Source organism: Lactuca serriola, chromosome 4 (genome assembly GCF_051521515.1).
Source record: "Lactuca serriola cultivar US96UC23 chromosome 4, Lser_US96UC23_V15, whole genome shotgun sequence".
NCBI lineage: Eukaryota > Viridiplantae > Streptophyta > Magnoliopsida > Asterales > Asteraceae > Lactuca > Lactuca serriola.
Genome location: NC_136411.1, coordinates 115817617 through 115837059, shown reverse-complemented (window position 1 = coordinate 115837059; position 19443 = coordinate 115817617). Strand labels below are relative to the sequence as shown.

Genomic DNA, 19443 nt, shown 5'->3' with positions numbered 1-19443 from the left:
TCAGGTATTCAACTTCTTACTGGAAATATAACAACAGTTGTCCCATACACCAAGCATACACACTATGTTTACATATGGTTCTTTCTTTGTGAAATAGATCAATTGAACACATTTCCAATTATGCTGATTTCATAATTCCTAATCATTAGTGTAAGAATAAAAAATTCTCGCCACTACTAGAATATGTTCGATTCTAATATTTTATGCAACGGTCCTTTCATAATGTCACGGCACAAAAGTCACCAAGATTCGGCCAATGAAATTGCAAAATGATCTATTGGAGATTGTTACAAGACAAGTCCATAGATGTGATGTCTCACATTCAAAGTGCATTCCTTTGAACATCCTTCTTGCATAAGAGTTTCTTATCTAGACATAAGTTTTTAACGTCCAACTCCCAATATGGAAACATTTCCATACTTGCCATATGAAAACTCATTCTAAATAGAGTCTTATCTATTCATAATAAAGTCAATATGGTCCATCCATTAGTATACTTCCAACTGTCCACAAGCGTCCAATCTTTGGCGAACCTTAGATTGTCCTTGATCGTTGTTTAATTATTTTAGTCAAATCTGGTTCTAGTCCTTTTTCCCTCTTAATGCCCTAGGCATTTGGAAAATGTTAGAACGGTCAAATATTACAGCATATGCAATCGATCCTATACCAGAAGCATATGGGACATGATTCATAATGTCTTACATAAAAGCATGATACTTTATCAGCCGTTTGCCATAACATTTCTATTTGCCACATTCTCAAAAAATTCGAACTATGAAGAGGGATTCTGTAATCATAATCGAAATTTGAGGACGCAATTAATATATCCTTGACTAAATTTGATTAAAATTTCTCGATCTAAGATTTTAGATTTGGAAACAAAGTATAACATTCTCTCCCTTAATTATAGCAACACAACTTTTCAACCCCTGCAACTTTGCAAAGTGAAACCTTTTGTTTTCTATAATTAATATTGCTAACTTGCAACACTTAAAATAATAATCATGCTCCCACTAACATGATGACTATATCCATTCTAGCATAACATTTATGCTCCCACTAACTTTGACATGTATTTAGAAATCAACTAAACTTCTTAGAAAACAATACTTATTGACTTCCAAAGTTCATTTTCCTAATACGATATGCTTTAATAAGCCTTTATATGAGCATCTCAAACTCATACACCTTTCCTTAGATAACTCACATGTGTGTCTAAAATAATTCAGATCTTATATTACTAAGTCCCAAAATGTTCAGACTAATCGCCAAATCTCATAATTCGAACTATGAAGAGGGATGTCGTAATCATAATCGAATTTGAGAATTCAATCACTACTAGAAACTAGCCCTTTAATGACATGCAAACAATGACACGCACTGATAGAGGACGCGCATTTGTGCGTGCCTTAAAAAATAATGTCAGTTTTCTAAAATTTGAAGGATAGAGGACACACATTTTTGGTCGCCCTAAAATTAGTGTCCAACAAAAAAAAACACGGAGGACACCTATCCTAAAAAGCATGTCGTGTTACCTTGTCGCTTTATAATTTTAGTCTATGAGCGCGCATTTTCGTTTTTTAATAGTCAGGGGGGAATGAAATCCAAAAAATTAAAAACCCCGCCTGTTGCGTCTCCTCCTTCCACAGGAACGCTCACCTCACCTCATTCCACAGAAACGATCACCCCGATCAGACTCACCACCATCTCTCTCTCTCTCTCTCTCTCTCTCTCTCCTCCATGGTACAGACCACCAGTATCTTGCACCACCACCATGGTCGTCGCACCTACATCTCACCTCCTGCAATCTCAACATAATCTACCATCACCACCATTCCTACCATCCATCGACGCCCTACCATCTTCCCCATCACCACCTGTTTCTTGTTCCATGTGAAACCCTAAACTCAGTACCAACAACTAATATGGTTTGGAGAAAAAGTTTATCTAAGAAAAATTAAAGCAAACGACTTAGAAGATGCTACCATATAGTCGTACAAAGCTGCTCAGGTAGGTTATTTACTAAATTTTTTCTTTAATTCTAAAGATATTTCCTTCGATTCTAACCCTAGTTCGTTCTCCCCCCCTTTCCTTCGCAAATACACATGGATTATGAGTTCCTTATCTGTTCCTATGGGTTTCACGAAGCGTTGTTTATACATCTACGGTTTCTGAATTTTGAGTATTACGCACACAAATGTTAGAAGAAATATGGTCAACCAGCTCAAATATGGTCCGATTCCAGTTCATAAAGCCCTCAACTCTGATTGACTTAGTTGTGTGTAGTAATTTCTATTGGCTTGAAGTTTTCCACGATTTCTCATCATCGCGTTCGACTTCATCATTCCCAGGTATGATTTTTTCTAAATTCATCTCTTTACTTACTTGATTGGCTTCGATTCTTTATGTATTTCTTGATTTCCTGATAATCACCTTCATCTGTTACTTATCAGTTTGATTTTTTGATAATCAATTTCACAAGAATCTGAAAACTAATATTATGTATTATTTAGTGCTTTGGAGCTTTTTCTTATCAAAAGAAAGATAAAGGGACCTTCATGGCTATCACTTTCAAAATTTACCACCTCTTCCACTGCTCAACGTGTAAGCCTCTGCTCAACGTGTAAGCCTTTAAAATTTTCATTTTTCTTTTCACATTTACACTTAAGCTCTTCACAAAATGCTTAAATTACTTTCTTACCCCTTGATCAGGTAAGCTGGTGCAAGTTTGTGGTTAGAGTAGATTTCCCTAAGGACATTAAAGTTACAACCTCTTCAAAAAACACTGGAGAGATTCCTCCTGTAGTTTTTACTGAAATCAATCTGAAAAATGTAATAAATCAAAAACCAAACATAAACGAAATTGCATCTGCATCTGTCATCTAATGTCATAAGGCCAAGGTACTTTCACATTATTTCTTGAAATCTTGTTTGTAACATTATTGATTACATTAAATTTAAATACTTTTTTTCTTCAGGTAGTGATATTCTTGTTGGCCACAACATATCTGGATTTGACATTGATGTTCTTCTCAACAGAGTCAAGGTTTTTACAATATTAACAAACTCATTGATTTAATGAATTTAATGTGAAAATTTGTATTTGTATTACTATTTATTAATAATAATGATGCTATAACATTTTGCAGGCTTGCAAAGTTCCTAATAGCATGTGGTAAAAAATAAGAAGACTTAAGATGTCTGAGATGCCTAGACTTAATAAAGGAAATACCGTTTTTGGGTCAGGGGCAAGTCCGGGAATTATGTCTTGCATTGCTGGCAAGATTTTATGTGTTCTCGTGATATTTTAAAGGATGTAATATTAATATCAATATAGTATAATAACAAATTAGTGTTTATATTTATTTTCTAACATTTTTTTGGTTGCAGGTTAGTTATTCATTGACAGAACTTGCAAAGACTCTGTTGAGTAAGAATCGAAAAAAGATTGCTCCACATGATATTCCTGGAATGCTTCAAAGTTCTCAATCCTTAATGGAACACGGATGTTGATGGGGGCAGAGCGTATGTGCATGCTTTCTCCTTCTGTTGCTCAGTTTGTTGAAGCTGTTAAGGCCATATTATTGGCAAATGAAAAATGGGTTTGCATTGCATTTGCACCTAAATATATCTATTTATTTTTTACTTTTTTATTTTTTGAATTTGAATGACAATGAATTTTTTTTAAGATACTACCTCCTGGTAAAGGTTCACTATACATAATGACGTTGCTTATGGGAAGTGGAAGTGTACTTGGTCTTGCACCAGCTCCTGAGTATACTTTTCCAACTCCTAAACTGTAAATGTCAAATTCGGTTATTATATATACAACAAAAAATATTCGAATATAAATAAAAGTTTAAAATTTATTCAGGTTTCTGTTCAAGGATCCATGGGAGAAGGAGAACTTGCAGGAATGCCATTACAACTTGCAGGAACAAGAAAGATTTTGGAGTACATGGAGTGGGGTAATGATGGAGCCATGGGGACCTTCATAAACATTGGTGCTATAGGTACTCTTTTGCAAAATAAATAATGTTGGATTTCAAAAAAGAATATGGCACTGATGCTTTGCGTTTTACTCTTGCTATAGGAACAGTGGGAATAAAATATTGTATAAACCTTGATTAAATTTATTTATGGTGTATTTGTATGTCAAGGTGATGATAACACTGCTGCACATTGTGGGAAAAGGGGAAAACAAAATCTAAATTTGATGTGAAATAAGTTGCTTTGGTAAAGCAGAGAGTTGATGAGTACATATGCAGGAAACTGGTGGTTAGCAGTCCATGTAAGTTTCTTGATTTGTAACATCTTATATTCAAGAAATAGCAATGTACTTTCCATAAAAAAATTATAAATTATATTCTTTGAAAAATTTGCTAGATTGGTAGGTTTAAAAGTATAATCTCCTAATAAAAATTAATTTTAAAAGTAGAATGAAAATGACAAGTGATTTTGTGTTGTGTTTACAGGGTTGATGAAAGCGAATAGCTCTGGAGTTAGAAGAGGAAAAGAAAGCTCAAGCTAAAAGAGATAAGATGCTGCAAATGCAAGTGTTTCATTCTTGATTTCAATTGTTAGTTGTAGATTAGATGAATGCAAATTTATATATTGTAAGAAATAGAATTGTATGACATTAAATTTTATGCATGGATAGTATTTTTGTATATGATATTTTATTTTTATTATGAGACATTAAATACAAATTTAATTTAAAAATTAATAATTATATAAATATTTTTTTTTGAACATTCAAATTTACGATACGCAAAAGTGTGTGTCATTTTTATTTATGACATGGTCTTTCTTGACAGGGGTTTTAATGATACACATTGCGTATCGTAAATGCACATCATAAATGTGCGTCGTCTATAGACGACGCGCAAAAGCGTGTCGTCTCTCGTTATGATAGGGCCTTCCTTGACGCGCATTTGCGCGTCGTCTGAGCGTTTTACGACACGCATTGCGTTGTAAAAGGTTGTTTTTCTAGTAGTAAATCTACATAATTGCTATCTTCTTAGAATCTCTTTTAGTGAAAGCGTTTCCTCCTTATCATTTTCATGAAGGAGAGAAACCTTATGACACTTAGAGGTTTTTTCCAAATGTTCCTTTAACCAAGAAAAGAGGTTTTGTCTTCACCAAGAAGACAAGGTTTGTCACAAAGACAATTAACACAAAGCCACGAACACTAGCACTACATTCGGGTTAGCCTTAATGTAGTATATATACTGATATATATATATATATATATATATATATATATATATATATATCCCTTGATTGATAGGATTGTATCTAATCTATACTAATAATCGATCTTATCATTAAGATATAGGATCTGATCTATTCTATATGTATCTATAATAACTGGCTAATATACTAAAGGTTACAATAGAAGAACTATACGCTAACGTTGTTGAACTTGTTAAGTTGGCGATGGCGCTATCGACTCGTAGACGCTGACGCTGACGCTGATGGATCGGCATGTTATGTGTTTGACTCATCAGATCATAAGGTGTGACCTTACAATCTCCCCTACCTAATGTTCTCAAAACTAATCGTTAATGAATTATTTTGCTCATGTTCCCCCAGAGAATAAGAATGTATTTTTAACTCTTCAGCTTTAACGAATGATCCCCTAAGAATAAGTATGACTTCCCATTGGAGAAAAGATGAAGATCTGATAATGTTGATGTCAGCTTAACTCCCCTTGAAATGTGCTTTACCAAGTGGGATTTTCCTAGTAGAGAGATTGCTTTCTATTTCTACCATGATTCTTTATCTCCCCCTTTTTGACATCAACCATTAATCTTCGAGTAAAATAGAATATCAACTTGTAGTCTAGTAAGATTGTGACGACTCCTGGTATCATGGGCATAGGCAGATCCAAGGAGATCCCGGGGTAGCCTGGGATACCCCTCAAATTTTTTTCGGTAGTGTAATTTTTGTTTATGGATTCTTCAATTTTTTTCGGTATGATGTGTATATATATATATATATATATATATATATATATATATATATATATATATATATATATATCCCTTCAATTATAAACACAAACAAATAGTAGAGCTACTGGTTAAGGTGTTGCCTTTTCAAAGTAAAGCTCTCAAGTTCAATTCCTCCTTGCATATTCTTTGTTTATTTTTGTTTTATAGCTATTCTATCCCACATTGCCAAACATATGTAAACTAAACCATTTTTGTCTATTATATAAGCTTGTTATCCTCATACTTCATTTGATATCTACTCTGAATTCCACATTGATTCAAGTATCAAAATATACTTCAACTTCATGTTTATATAACAAGACTTGAGGTTAGTTAATGATTCAATTAAGGTTTGAGTTTAAACCGAAATTGAACTGGGGAAACCCAAGTACCCAGAAAAAATATTGGGTTACCCTAAAAATAAAATTGGGATACCCCTTACTTTTATCTTGGCTCCGTCACTGATCATGGGTATAAACTACCATTTACTAACATATTATTTCGAGATCTCATTAGCATGTGGTTTCATATGATGAATCATGAATCTCTTTTATTAGAAGACGAATAGCAAGAATGGGTTGATGTGTGTGATATCCTACGGTACGTAGACTAACATAGGCATATACTTTCTAAATTTAACGTGAACTATGACTCATTTTCTTGTAAAATGAGATAATTATACCTTTAAATAATTATATGTATCTTCGAAAATGAAGGTGTGGTTTGTGACTTCCAAACTATATCAATTATAGCTTATCTTGCTTGTTTGAAAATATTTATATACTCTTTTATATAAATATAAATGTGTATTTACGTCCAGTATGAAAATATACAATCAAAACATAATATTTTTGGGTTAAAACTCACTAAATTAGCAAAGGACTATAATGTAACCATTTTTGCAAGAAAAGCTATCTTTTAGTAAAAGTTTCCAAAAACCATATATGTAGCTTTACAAATCATAAATTCTATTAAGATTTTATAACATATATGATGTTTTTTTATTAGTTTTTCTATTCAAACATATACATAACACAAACAGTTATACCAAAAACTTGTTTTAATTAACCATGCCTGATGCATATAATATTTTATCTTTAAGATAAAATGAAGACATGTAAATATTTTTGGGATAAACAAAGTTTTACTTGTATTCCCCCCCCACCCCCCCTAAAACATTAAAAAAAGATTGAAAATGTGGGGGTATGAACTCACCTTGAAAGGATTTGTGGGTTGATTGAGATAATAGTGTGAAGATCTTCAAGTCTAAGCACTTGAATGTTTTGATGAACCTCTTGGCGTTGTTGGTATCCTAAGGTTTTAACACATAATAATATGTGTGTAAAAATATTGAAACTAACATAAAATCATATATAAACACTAGGAATATAGAGTATACTTACAAAGATCTAAGGATAACTTGAAGGATTTTTGAGCTTGAAATCTTGGAATTTGCTCTTGAGAGATAACGAGGTTTATTGGAAGTTTAAATTGGAAAATAGGGAAAGTCCTAAGTGGTGATCTAGTCCTTAAAGAAAGGGAATGATAGGATGTTTACTTGGTAGTCTGGGGGTTAATACATGCATACTTGATGTGTAATATGTGGGATATTGTTGGTTAATACTTTGCATGGGGAAATGATGAAGTATCTTATCAGAAAAGTCAACTATCTTATCCTTTTACTTCCCTTAGGCCGAAATCCCTTGAATTTCCTTTTATATGGACAAAATCGCAAGTGATTTCAGCCTAGACTTGTTTAATTTCGGCCTAGGTATCTCCTAGGCTTGTGATTCCAGTTCTAGCTCCGTTTAGCTTGTTTTTCAGCCTTAATAGGCTTGTATGGTGTTGATTTTGGTCTTAGTACTTCCTAAGCATTGTGTTTTCGGCCTTGGGCAATCCAAATCATTAAATGGGTGGGGTCTTATGCTTAAGATTATAAAGCAAGGTATGGTTCATGATTTATGTTTCAACTATTTGATTTATCTTAACTTGTTATAATTTGTTTACTTTCAAGAGCTTTTCATAAATATTATTTCCATGGTATATATATGTATATATGTATATATGAACTTATATACATACACATGCCACTAATGTCCTTATGGCTTTCAAAGTTTTATTGTAACAAGGTTACATTGTTAATTCACTTGCACAAGGCTACAATCTAGACCTTGCTTGATCCAAATCTTTCAGGTAGTCATAGTTTCAAACTATCTTGGCAGATGCAGTAAAGATGAATTGGATGATACACCAGTTAGATGCCCATAACACTTTTCTACATGGTGATTTAGTCGAGGAGTTTTATATTAAAATTCAATAAGGTTTTGAAAAAAGGTAAAGGTACTAAGGTTTGTAAGCTAAGGAAGTCGCCTTTTAGGTTAAACCAGGCCTCCAGGAATTGGTACGATAAGTTAACATCAGCTTTAAATGAAGTGGGGTTTAAATAATCAGATGTTGACCATTCCCTTTTCTTATACAAAACAAGAAATTCCTTTGTGGTAGCTCTCATATATGTGGAAGATGTTATTATTATAGGTGATGACTGTAAGAAAATTAAAGAGATAAAGACATTTCTTGATGATAAATTTTGGCATTAAGGATCTTGGTGCACTTCGATATTTTTTATGAATCGAAGTTGCTCGTACAAGGGAATGAATTGTTTTTAGTCAATGAAAATATTTGATGGATATTCTAGAGGATAGTAGAATGATGGGGTGCAGACCAAGTGCCCTTCCAATGGAAAAAAATTGAAACTTAAAAGGGATGATAGAGAAGTGTGTGTTGATGATAGAAAATATCGATGGTGAGTAGGTAGACTCCTTTACCTACAAGCCACCAGACCACACATCACATATTCAGTCAATGTGGTAAGTCAATTTGTGGATGATCAACGAAATAATCATATGGAAGCATCCTTAAGAGTTTTAAGGTACTAAAAATCTACTCTAGGGAAAGGAATTTTACTCCCAAATGAGGGAGGTGCCAACCTTGCTGCTTATACATATTCATATTGGCTTGGTTTTCTAGAAACGAGAAGATCAAGAACTGGTTTTTACTCCTTCTAGGAGGGGCACCAATATCTTGGAAATTGAAAAAGCAATTGATCATATCAAGATCGTTAGCAGAATTCGAGTATCGAGTGATGGAAACCACGGTTAGTGAGGTTCTTTGGTTACGTTGGCTTTAGAAAGAATTGGATTTTGATTAAAATCATCCAACTCAATTAGTTTGTGACAACTTGGTTGTAAAACACATAGCTAATAACCTGGTTTTTCATGAACGTACAAAGCACACTTAGATGGATTGCTACTTCGTAAAAGAATGAGTTAAGTCAAAGGAGTTTGAGCCATTACATTATAATTTTAAAGACTAGATGGCAAATTTATTCACAAAGGCCCTTGGTGTTGGACAGCTGAAGCTTCTACTTGACAAGTTAGGCGTTTGTAATCTACACGTTCCATCTTGAGGGGGAGTATAGAACTGCAAATATTCTTTGATATGATTTCCATTTTTTATTTGTAGAATAGTGACTTTCCTTACTTACGTTTTGCCTATTTAGGCCTTCCGCATATTGTTTTCCAATTAACAAGTTTTATTTTAGAACAAAAGTTTATACTTGTCATTGAATTAAACAATTAGAGACTCGTAATCCTTATATCTCTTCGGTGTCATTAAACTAAACATTTAAGGGTTGATACTCTAAAATCTCTTTGTTGTCCTTGAATAAACAAGTAAGATGTGTACCCTTTAAATCATTTTGTTATAATTAAATAAAACGATTAAAGATACTTTCTCACCAAAGTATTTTAATCATTTAAAGACTCAAACTTGATACATATATACATATATGTCTCCTACTCATAGCATTAGAACAAAACATAATAAACATCGTCATGGCAACATATGCTCGGAAAATACTATGTACTCATATTAATGTCAAATGAGAAACCAATAATTACCACATCTTGTAATCCTCTAAGACGTCACCACTTGGAACTCTCTTTTATCACTAAAGGGTTCTTTAGTTACATATGAATTACTACAAATAATCGAATAAGTATTGAGACTTAAACTCTCAATAGATGAACATAACATGTGTTAGCCCACATGTTTGTGGGCTCTTTAGCCTCTAGCCCGTTAAGGTTTGGTTCTTTGCTAGTATTTATTCTCCATTTTCTGGTTTGTAGCTCTTAAACTTTTCCTTCAACAACACTTGTAATTTCTCTCTTTCAAAAAGAATATGGTTCTATTATCATGGTATCAGAGTGGAGGTTTGATATGTTGTTAGAAGGTTTTGTAGCAGTCATTTATGGCACAGATCGATATATTATTGTTGTTCATCTTCTATTGTTGGTTCGTTTGCTGCTTTCGCAAGTTCGATTTCTGATGTTTTGATTTCTGCTATTTGACTCATCCTTTTTCGATTTACTGCTTCCACAAGTTTATTGTTGTTCTTGTTCTCTTATTTCTTGTCTATTATTGTTGTTGTTCTTATCGTGGTTATCAATTTGTTGCCAAAATGACTGAAAAGTATGATTCCCTTCAGTCAACAGTACTCGATTAGATGGAAAGAATTACATGTATTGGAGCTATGTTATAAATAACTTCCTTTGTGGGAAGAATATGTTGGGTATGTCACTGGGGTTAAAGCTAAACCTTAAGTGCCTCAAGCTAAGAATTTTGATTTGTTAGTTGATATTTGGGAGACTGATAACTCGAAGGTCATTACTTGGATTACCAATTATGTTACATAGTTTATTGGTATATAATTGGCTAAATATGAGACAACAAAGAAAGTTTGGAATCATTAGGAGAGATCATATACTCAGTCCTACTTTTCTTGACAATATCAATTAGAATATGACATGCATGCCCTTCAACAAAATGATATGAGTATTCCAGATTTCTATGTTGCTATATCTAATTTGTGGGATCAATAGGCTCTTGTTGAATCTAAGGAGTTAAAAGACATTCAGCCTTAAATTGTTAGGAGGGAAGAACAACATTTGGTTCAGTTTTTGATGGTATTGTCATCTGATTTTGAAGGCCTACGTGGAATGATTCTTCTTAGTTCCCCTTCCCTTAACGGGTTCTATTATTCATCATCTGATTGCTGAAGAAACTCGTATCAAGTGTCACATTGATAAAGGGTCTAAAGCAATCTCTACTCCTACTTCCACTTATGTTTTGCTTGTTGTTTCCACTAATCGGTCTCAACAAACTCCATGGGTTTCTTATGATGAGTGTGCCTTCTATAAACAAAAATTTCATTGGAAAGCTCAGTGTCCATTGTTATTTAACAAGGGTAAATACATACAGACTCAGTCGGGACAACAACATAGTTCTGGTCAGAAAACATTTCAGTCACGTTCCTCTAGAGCTCCTCCATGGAAACCTCACCCTCCACAGTTCACTAATGTTGTTGTTGCTCCAAAAGTTGACACTAAGTCAGTTAACAACCTGAAACCTTCTATGTTAGATCCCAAGGTTTTTGAGATTTTTAGATAGTATTTAGCATCCAATCCTACTTCCATGTTTACATCTATGTCTCATTCTGGTCCTACTTCATCTGGTACCTCATGTATACCTTAAAATTTGTCGATTTTAAATTATGGTGCAACCTATTACATGTCTCCTTATTTGTCATCATTTACTTCTTTTTCATGCATGTCATCTATCTTTGTTATGTCTACTAGTGATACATCTATGATAGTTGAGGGTGTTGGGTTTGTTTCTATCCCTCATATGTCTCTTCAGTATGTTTATTAAATTCCCAAACTCACTTTGAATCTTGCCTTAGTCAGCCAATTATGTAAGTCTGGTAACTAGGTGTTCTTTTCTGGTCCCGTATGTGTTATATAGGACCAAGGCATTCATAAGGTGATTGGGATCGGTCGTAGGGTGGGAGAAGTTTAAGTCTTAGAGGTTATCAAAGTGTTTGTTGTTGCTGCCTCGAGCATTGATTTTTCTTTTTCTTTTTTTCGTTTGAGTCCTTTGTCATCTCAGTTTTATCTTTGGCATTCTCGTGCGGGACATGTATTTGTATCATGTTTGAATTTTCTAGTATCTAATGGTGTTTTGGGTCATTTAAACACTTGTGATATTTCTGATTGTAGTGGTTGTAAATTGGCAAAATTATTTGCTTTACCTTTCAATAAAACTATGTCTTGTTCTATTGCTCCTTTTGATATTATCCATTCTGATGTGTGGGGTCCTAGACCAGTATCCACAAAGGGTGGGTCGACCTATGTTCCATCTTTTATTGATGATTATATGTGTTATACCTGGGTTTATCTTATGAAATGTAGATCTAATTTCCTTGTCAGTTACAACAATTTTAGAGCTGGTGTTAAAACATAACATTCAGCTGTGATAAAGTGCTTCATGTGTGACTTAGGGGTGAATATACATCTAATGATTTTTCTTAGTTAGTTGGTTAGATGGTACCATACACTAGTTATTGTTTATTGATACTCCTAAGCAAAACGGTGTGGCAAAACGGAAACACCATCATATTATTGAGATAGCTTGCTCATTGTTCTTGTGTGCGCAGAGTTCTAGTGCTTTTTGGGGAGAACTAGTCTTAACTGTTTTTTATGTGATTGATGATATCCCAACTATAATGAATTCAAGAATATCTCCTTTTGAGAAGTTATATGGTCACCTACCAGACTACACTGCTCTATAAGTCTTTGGATGTACTTGTTTTGTTCTTCGTCCTTATGTTGAAAGGAACAGGTTGGGGTCGAAATCTGTTATTTTTGTGGATTCTTGGGGTATGGTGTTGGACGGAAAGGATATCGTTCTTATGATCCTGTGATTCAGAAGTGATATGTTTCCCTACATGTCACCTTTTTGGAACTTAATCATTTATACTCGATTCCTGCTACAACCCATAATGTAACGAAGTTAGATCTTCTGTATATATTGATCCTTTTAATGAGGATATAGAGGCTCGAGATTCTTCTATGTTGCCTAATCCACCAGTTCATGACACACCCACTTCTTTAGAAAGTTCCTTGACTCCTCTTATTCCTAAGTTTGTCCTGTCGACTGTTGAGATTGAAGACCCACCTCCACCACCCCTCAGGAGGTCTACTCGTATTATCAAGTCCACCAAGCTTCCAGAATTTGCTTACTCAACATACTTAAGATCATTTCTTTAATTTATAGTCATCATCCACCATATGTTTGAACCTGAATCGTATAGAGAAGTTGTATTGCATCCTCTTTGGAATAAAGTTATAGTTGAGGAATGCACGAATCTTTATTAGACTCATACATGGGATTTGATTTCCCTTCCTCCTAGGAAACATACGATTGGTTGTCGTTGGGTGTACAAGATAAAAACAAAATTTGATGGGTCTATTGAGCGGTACAAGCCCAAACTTGTAGAAAAAGAGTATTCCCAACAGTACGGGTTCGACTATGAGGAAACCTTTTCCCCAATGGAAAAGATGAAGATAGTACATACTATGATTGTGGTTGCATCCGTTTGACAATGGAAAATCTTTCAATTGGATGTCAAAAATGCCTTTTTGAATGGTGACCTCCAAGAGGAGGTTTATATGTTTCCTCCCCCAGGAATTCAGCACCAACCGGGTGAGGTTTTTCGGCTTCACAAAGCTTTGTATGGTGTCAAGCAAGAACCTCATGCTTGATTTGAGAAATTCTCAGTAATGATTACCACTCTTAGATTTGTCAAAAGTGATCATGATTCGGCTTTGTTTATTAGATACACGAGTGTAGGACGAATGTATTTTTGTCCTTATATATGGATGACATGATTATTACTGGTGATGACCATGGTGGTATTAAGTCTTTGAAGCATTATCGAGCTCATCGATTTGTTATGAATGATTTGAGCTTGTTGCATTATTTCTTGGGTATTGAGTATCTTCTTTATCAGACTATATATATATATATATATATATATATATATATATATATATATATATATATATATATATATATATAACTTATTTTCATGGGCAGGCCTCTCTGACAATTGGAGTGTAGATAGTCCTCTTAAACCAATGCACAGTACTCTCCTATCGGTGGTGTTCCTTTGTCCGATCTAAATCTTTACCGGACTGTTGTGGGAAGTTTGGTTCATCTCACAGTTACTCGTCCGGATGTTGCTCATGATGTGCGTATTGTCAGTCAGTTTGTTATTGCTCCTACCTCTGTTCATTGGGGAAATGTACTATGTATTCTGAGATATCTTCATGACACTCAGTTTCTAACCTTCTTGTTTTCCCTGAACGTTTTCTCTTGAGTTATGTCTCTATAATGATGTTGATTGGGATGGTGATCGTCCTGATCATAAATCCACCACCAGGTTTTATGTGTTTCTTGGAGAGTCTCTTATTTCATGGAAGAACAAGAAACAAGAAGTTGTATCTAGATCTTCCACAGAGGCTGAGTATCGTGTTATGACTGTGACTACATGCGAGATTATCTGGTTACGGTGATTTCTTACATATATTGGGGTTCACTGATCTTCAACTGCTTCCATGCATTGTGATAACAAAAGTGCGATACAAATTGCGAAGAATTCTGTTTTCCATGAGCGGACGAAGCACATTGAGATTGATTGTCAATTCATCTGTCATCACTTATAGCTCGGAACCATATTGCTTTCGTTATTGTTGTGGCATTGTGAGTTTGAGGGGGGATGTTAGCCCATATGTTTATGGGCTCTTTAACCTTTAATCCATTAAGGTTTGGTTCTTAGCTAGTATTTATTCTTCATGTTATTGTTTGTAACTCTTAAGCTTTTCTATCAAGAACACTTGTAATTTCTTTCTTTCAATAAGAATATGACTCTATTATCAACATGGAGAAAATTCTTCACTGATCACGTTGTATTGGCTTTAAGAACTCCATAATTTTCATAAATATCATTTCATATCAAGATCTAAACATAAAATAGTAATATTAATACTATCCTCAAATTCCCTACATGTTTACTCGAAAGTCAACATTTGAAACGAACTCACATGCACCCATTACCATAAGCAATGTCATGCCAATGGGTTTTAACCATAAGATATGCAAAAACCAATGAACATAAGTATGTATAATGAAAACCGTACACTCAAAAAAGTCAAATACTTAATTATCGTAAATTCCCAAACTCTCTTTAGATACAAATTCAAATCCTCTACTCGTTACGATCTCAATATTTATTGAGAGATAGAGCATCAAACAAACAGATTAACACCTTTAACTACCAAGGAGCAAATTTTGAACTTTATACTAAAACAACCGTAAGGTCCCAGCAGCTAATGGAGTACATAAATTACTACCCAACTGCAAAAACTACCACATGAATGATGGGTGGGTAGACCGGTGAACAACAAGTTTAATCGTTTTATTGTTGATAGATGTATGCAAATCCATGCATTCCTCAATGTCATCATCACATGCCAAAAGTACCCATTCCGAGTCATCATCTATATACTCAATCCTAATATTTCCCATATCATATATATTAAACCGCTTCGAAATCTCTTGATGCAAATCCATGAAACCCCAATTTTTTGACATACGGAACCGGATTTTCTCGTCACCGTAAGTAGCTTTTACTCTAAAAATTCCTTCATCATTCAGTGTTGGTGGGATAGCCTCCATAAACCGATGATCGTCAACTAGTTTGTCTTTTGGTGTTGACAGCAAGTCGTTAATGTTGTTGTAGCTCTGTTTTCACATAATAAAATAATGAAAACAAATTTTAGTATATATACTTAAAATTATGTTATTGAAGTGTATTATCCATCAAAAACTGCTTACGGATAACTTTCTCTTTTGCGACCCGTGAGCGTTTTCGTTTTTGGTATGCATGGGAAAGTTGTTTCCTGATGAACTACTTGAATCGCGACTACAAGAAGATGAAGAATTGGATGGTGTTTGGGATTTTTTTAAAAGGTTGATCCGATTGTTAACTTTTGGTTTAGGTGTAAGTGAAATCGGGGAGTTTAGGTCCGGGAAATTGGTATAGAATGATCCGAGTTTGATCATCCCCTCAGCACCTTGAACGGAGTCGATAACGAGTTGGAGTTTCTTTAAAGAATGGCTTACTTTCTTGATCTTTCGAGATGGCCATCTCATGATTCCGTGCTGTCTGCATATTCGTTTTAATGTAGTCGGGCACACTGAAAACAATGAGGAAATTTAGGGAATGATTAAAGATTTTTGGGTGAAATATACAAAAACACAACCCATTTTCACAATTTTTGATGTAGTCGTCCAACTAACTTCACCTTTTGAAAACTAGGTAACGGAGGAAATGGTTTTTTTAACCGTCAAAAAAGTAGAATTGTTTGACGACTATAGAAAATAGTTAAGTTGATAAATGATAAGTGTTGAAGTGGTTTTCGTAATAAAAAACCAAAATATGAAAGTATGAAAATATCTAACCCCCAATGCTCTTAGCAGCATCCTTAAGACTCCCCGGAAAGTATTGTTGGAGATCTTGCAAACTTATGTTCCTCTCTGTCTTCACCCGATTCTTAATGCTTGACCGTTTTGATTGGCCTTTTGATCCGTTTCTAGTTCCCCACTCGAGAAAACTTTGATTTTCGAGTCCATTATAAAATTGGTTTATCACCTGAAACTCTTCTTCCGGTTCTTCCTTGTGACACCCCATGGATAAAATGATATTTTCACCTCTCTCCCTGGCTTTCATCATATCCGCTATCCAAGATTCATGTCGGGTATTTGTTTCTTCTTCTCGATCTTCCTTATGACATCCCATTGACAAAATGACCGTTTCGCCCTTCTCCCGCGCTTCCACCATATCGGATATCCAAGATTCATCACGGGTTTTCATGTCTTTCATTAGTTCTTCAGCGTTTATCAAATGCAAGCTCCAAGAAATTTGTTTTATCATCGTAATTATCGAGGTTCCAATCTGTTTTTGTTCATCATCTCGTTTGCAATTGCGGGGGAGAAAAAACTCGAGGATGAAATCGGTGGGACCCGTGTAGGTGCTACGGAGACGTATTGCCATGGCAGCATTCAGCCCATAATAAGAACTTATCGGATAATCAGTCCTACAAAAATCATTAATGTCAGTAAAGCAAGGTTGGTTTGTACCCAACGCTTTACCAGCAATACCTTCTCCAGATACAAGCTGCTGGCTGGAGGTCGCCTCAAAGAACCCTAAAATCTCCGGATCGAACACATACGAAGCGGATTCGATCACGGAAATGGGTCCGGATCTGCCTTCACATCGGCCCCATGTTTGAGCCAATGGCAAATTTAGAGTATTGCATATGCTTCTCAAAACATCTTGAATCTCCGAAAGTACAGCATCGTATGGTTCAATGAAATCCTGATAAACAGAAACATAAAAAAATATATCAGAAAAGAGTTAAATGTATTTTCATTGATGAGTTTTTTAATGCATTCATACCTTTTGCTTTGGATGGATCAAGAATTCCGAACTCCTTAGATCAACAGCCTGCAAGCAAAAGTAATATCAGAAAGATGAACCAATTAAGAAGTCAACTCCTTTAATAAAAAAAATAAAAATCACCATTGATACATATAAAGGGTGTTTTGAGTCATAGAGAGTAAAAACATGATGTAAATCAAGTAAACCTAACACGATCGAGCCACAAACACAGAAACCTCTATAGAAAAGAAAATAGAAAGAGACCTCAAGAGCTTTACAAATGTTTTCGAATTCATCCCGGAGGTTGATTTTCTGGGAAGTTGTCACCACCTCAACAACACCCAAGCAAGTTTCACCATCTAATTCAAACACAGGGAGGTTGAGACACCCACAAAGGTTGAGTTTTTTAGAATAAATCACACGTGGGTCATCCCCTTCTGCAAGAAATCGAAGATCTGGAGTGCATGTGGGAAACTTCTTCATGAAAACATGGCTAGGGAAACCGATCATATCATTAGAATCATACTCAACTGAAAATCGGTAGTTCTTGGAAACCTCTCGATAGTTTGAGAGGTTTATGTTATCTGAGTTAATTATGAATGATTTGTTCTCTGTGGTTAGGACTCGTTTCCCATGTCTAATTACTGGAAGCCATAGTTGAACAAGAAGGTCTGTGAACACTGCGCGACCTTGGTACAGATTTTCAAAGGCTTGAATCAATCGATTATCAAAGACTTCTGGAAAATCATCAAGAGGGTTCATATCTGTTTCTTCTGGGGAAACGATTGGATTAAAACATCCCATGAATACGTCTGTGGAACTAAAGTAAGAAGGTGAGTAATCCAAAAGGGTTGAAGAAGACAGATTTGGACTACCGAAATCAAGGTTGTTTTCTTTGATGGATCCAAACATGGTGGTATGATCGTCCATAAAAAAATTTCTTTCTTCTTCAATCTATAACAACTAAAATGGTGGCAAATGCAAGTAAAATATAAAAAAGATGATTTAGTGTTTCCGGCGTTCAACAGCTGACAAAAAAGGATTCAGGGATCGGAGTGAAGAAGGTTGACGTATATGTAAAACAAAAATAGCAACTTCCAGGAACTCTTATCGTCTTTCTTAAAAAACCAGATGTGTCCGTGTCTCACAAACATTATTCTTTGGGAAGAACTGCATATTTACAAGCACAACTCAGAATTTTTTTCGAAAATAATAAAAAAAAATCCAAAGAAAAAAAAAACAATTCATAGAAACTAAGCAATACAACATGTAAAGCCCAAAACCTGTTTGATATAATGTAACAAACAGATTCATATAACTAAAAAACCCAAAAAAAAAAAGTCGAAAGAGAAAAAAAAAAAAAAAAAAAAAAAAAAAAAAAAAAGCAAATTTTACATAAAGACGAAAAGCAAAAGGGGCAACTTACTTGAGAATTGAGTGAAGAGGGGAGACTCAGAAAGATGAATTGAATCAGATAGACTTTTGATATCAGAAAGTGAAATCCGCTAAGACACTGATCCTGAGATGTGTTAGACATACACAAGTTTCCGCTTCTGCTGGGTTTTATAGAGGAAGGAAAGAATCTCCACACACCCTTGCCATTTAATAATACCGAACAGATTAAAATGTCTGTTGTTAAATACAAGTGTGTTAAATATAATAAATAATTACAAAAAGACAAAATTGCAAAAATGTCCCTGTGGTTTGTCAATTTTTGTGAGTAAGGTCCAAAAAAAAGTTTATTAGCAAAAATGGTCCCTAAATGGTTTTGTTGTGTTTTTGGTCCCTATTTCGTTAAGTTTAACAACATTGCTGTTAACTTTTGGAAAATGACAGATTTACCCATAGGATTATTTCTGCAGTTTTATCTTTTGACCAAACTACAAGGACCAATTATGCAATTTTACTTTTTCATTTTATTGAATTATTAAATAATTGAATTATTTTTTTCTTTTTAACTTTTTACTTATTGTATAATTTTTATTGGATTATTATAAATTAATAAATATTATTTCTAATATATTATATTCATATATTAATAAATAT

General features: G+C 34.4%; 1 protein-coding gene across 1 annotated transcript; it reads right to left on the bottom strand.

The window, feature by feature from the left end:
- Window positions 1-15096: 15096 nt before the first annotated feature.
- LOC145102390 (protein NLP2-like) lies at window positions 15097-18958 on the bottom strand. The gene is made up of 6 exons (XM_079039776.1): window positions 18824-18958; window positions 17662-18567; window positions 17416-17463; window positions 16419-17334; window positions 15792-16153; window positions 15097-15698 (listed from the first exon to the last, which is right to left on the bottom strand). The coding sequence occupies exons 2-6, from the start codon at window positions 18325-18327 to the stop codon at window positions 15321-15323; spliced, it is 2370 nt and encodes a 789-aa protein (XP_078895902.1). The 5' UTR covers window positions 18328-18567; window positions 18824-18958; the 3' UTR covers window positions 15097-15320.
- Between the last annotated feature and the right edge of the window lie 485 nt (window positions 18959-19443).

What these genes read in the sequence shown, in the direction of transcription:
- LOC145102390 (XM_079039776.1), bottom strand. Translation starts at nt 18,327, where the DNA reads ATGGACGATCATACCACCATGTTTGGATCCATCAAAGAAAACAACCTT. An exon ending in TGCTGCTAAGAGCATTGGGG is followed by an intron (nt 16,154 to 16,418) that starts GTTAGATATTTT and finishes CATTGTTTTCAG; the next exon opens with TGTGCCCGACTACATTAAAA. An exon ending in CGCAAAAGAGAAAGTTATCC is followed by an intron (nt 15,699 to 15,791) that starts GTAAGCAGTTTT and finishes ATGTGAAAACAG; the next exon opens with AGCTACAACAACATTAACGA.